We start from the raw sequence: 2,582 nt of genomic DNA, 5'->3' as shown, positions 1-2,582 counted from the left end.
CCGTTGTCCTCGCTGATGTTCTAGGCGCTCCAGCTTGCACCTCAGTATACATGTTTCCACATCATACGGGGCCATCATGGTCTGCTCCCAGCGGCGGAAGACGCGGATCAGGTGGAGCTCACGTGTCCACAGAGGGAGAGGGACGACCTTCCGCTGTGCAGTGCTGTGATTGGACAGCGCAACCGCGGCAGCATCTCAGGCTCTCCCCAGCCCGAGACCTGTCTGTCTGGTCTCCGCAGCAGCTTGTTGCTGCCCGCGCGCGCCTCGCCGTCTTTTGCGCTGCCCACATTCCCCAAGGACGCCCTACCCTAGCGCTGCCCGCGGTCGCCCTGCCATGCTTGTCCTCTTCTCTCCGCCCGCTTGCTTTTGGTCACTCCAACACGGCCAGCTTAGCTTCCGCTTGAGCCCAAGCAAAAGGGAAAGAAAGAAAGGAAGGATGAAATGGACGGCAGACACACTGCCTACTGCCTGTATTTTACTGCACCTCAGTACTACTACTACTACCTGACTACTGAGTGAAGGGGGCACTTCGTTGTGGAGCGGCAGAGTTCTTGTTCAGGGTGAGCGCAGTGGATTTGTCCGCCTGCTGTTTCTCAGCGTTCTTCTTCGCTGCTGCGGTTGAGCTGGTGGCATCTTCTTCTTCATCTCGCTGAGAGAGGTTTGCTATCTTCTTTTTTCCCATTCCGTTGGTTGGTCTCCAAGGTTGCAGCTTTTCTGTTCGACTGGCGTTTCTGTGTTTCAGATTCTTATTACTGTTGCTGTATTTGCCATTGTTCGTCTGTTCCAGATTCCAGGTCGACGAACAGGGGCTACATCTTGTGCTACGGAGACGGAGGGCAGAGATGCGGCTCTGACGGATCACCTCGACCACTTTTCAGGCCTCAAAGCATGAAGATGTTCTGCTTCTGCATCCGACCGAGCAGAACACGCTCCTGCGCGCGCGGCGCGTGACCGGGCGTCAACCAAGACAGGGCGGTTGCGCTCGCTGCACACCCAGTGTTCGTCGAAAAGCCGCAAAGGCGCGGGCTGCAGCTCGCAACCGCCGCCATGAGAGATCTCGCGTCCTGCCTCAGCCAAACCGGCGTTCAAGTCGCCCACCCCTCCTCCTCAAGCGCCCAGAGCATGGTGCAGTGCGCCTACCTGGCCCGCCTGCGCGGCAAATCCTGCAGGGTCACCGTCACCTGGAGCAAGGCGGCCATGGGGCAGGCTCTGGCCATCGCCGTCCACGATCCCTCGGGCCGTTGCCTCTGCAAGACAGAGATAAAGCCATGGCTCTTCTCCAAGCGGAAGGGCTCCAAGGCCATGGAGGTGGACGGCGGCGCGCTGGACATCCTCTGGGACCTCTCCTCGGCCAAGTTTGCGGGTGGGCCGGAGCCTGTCCAAGGATACTATGTTGCTCTCATCTTTGATCTCGAGGCTGTCCTTGTGCTCGGGGACATGCCCAGGGTGGGGGATCACAAGGCGTCTTCGGATGCTTTACCTTGTGATGCAGCCATGATAGCCAGGAAGGAGCACACGTACGGGAAGAAGGTGTACTGCACAAAGGCTCGGTTTTCGGACATTGGTCAGCATCATCATATCACCATAGAATGTGACACGTCGGGGACGAAGGATCCAAGCCTGGAGATCAGGATTGGGAAGAAGAGAGTGCTGCAGGTAAAGAGGCTTGCATGGAACTTCAGAGGAAACCAGATGTTCTATGTTGATGGCCTGCCCGTGGAGGTGCTCTGGGATGTGCACGATTGGCTATTTGGTTCGTCGAATGGATGCGCTGTGTTCTTGTTTCAGTCAGGCCGATCCATGGAGAAATTTTTGGCAAGGTCTTGCTCACAGGATGAAAAGGAGCGTCAAGTGCATCGGTTTGGTTTTACTTTGCTACTTCATGCATGGAAGGTTTAGTAACAAAAGCGCGATGGGCAGATTTCTTTGATTACTCTACATCGGATGAACGAATCCTAACAGTAGAATATAGGATCTAGCAAGCCTAACAAAACCTTTTGCGAGTTTTCATGTTTCTTAGCTGTTTGTTCTAGTTCTAGAGTTGGGTTTTGATTTATCCATATGGTTCTGGTGATATCAGTGAGTGGTGGAATGTTTGGCTGATTCTAGTGCTCCATTTGTCTTTCCATGCCACCTTGTGCATTGTGAACAGAAATCCAAGAAAGGATTTTAAAAAGTTGTTTTCTGCTACTCTGCACTCTTTGCAATTCCTATACTATGGATATGTATATTTTCAGTGAGGCTAGTGTGTGTTCACTTGGAAAAATCTGCTGCTGGCTGGCAAAGATAATGATGATTGATACTCTGAACTCTGAATGTGCTTCACCACTGGATATATGTTGATGATCGATCCTCCTGTGATCCTGTCTGTAACTACAGAAGTTGCCCAAAGTGGAAGTTTTTTTTCTCGTGAGATGGGAAAATGGAAGTCAAAATGTCGAAAACCAAAAAATCAGATTACTAGTTAAAATGTGGAAGTTGAGCTTGTATACTTTGTCAACTGTTCTATATTTTCCTCAACTATTATGTTTACAGGATGATCCCTTCTCAAAGTAACGAATCTGGTTACTCGCTCTACCTTG

The 2,582-nt window shown here is 52.0% G+C and overlaps 1 protein-coding gene across 1 annotated transcript; it reads left to right on the top strand.

Moving 5' to 3' along the window:
* The first annotated feature begins 204 nt into the window (after window positions 1-204).
* LOC119354050 lies at window positions 205-2,190 on the top strand. Its single transcript, XM_037620752.1, has 2 exons — window positions 205-658; window positions 788-2,190. Exon 2 carries the CDS (start codon window positions 1,048-1,050, stop codon window positions 1,897-1,899), a length of 852 nt encoding a protein of 283 aa, XP_037476649.1. The 5' UTR covers window positions 205-658; window positions 788-1,047; the 3' UTR covers window positions 1,900-2,190.
* The last annotated feature ends 392 nt before the right edge of the window (window positions 2,191-2,582 follow it).

Source organism: Triticum dicoccoides, chromosome 2A, assembly GCF_002162155.2.
Source record: "Triticum dicoccoides isolate Atlit2015 ecotype Zavitan chromosome 2A, WEW_v2.0, whole genome shotgun sequence".
Lineage (NCBI taxonomy): Eukaryota > Viridiplantae > Streptophyta > Magnoliopsida > Poales > Poaceae > Triticum > Triticum dicoccoides.
The sequence above is the reverse complement of the archived record's forward strand: the minus strand, read 5'-3'. Positions and strand labels throughout refer to the sequence as shown.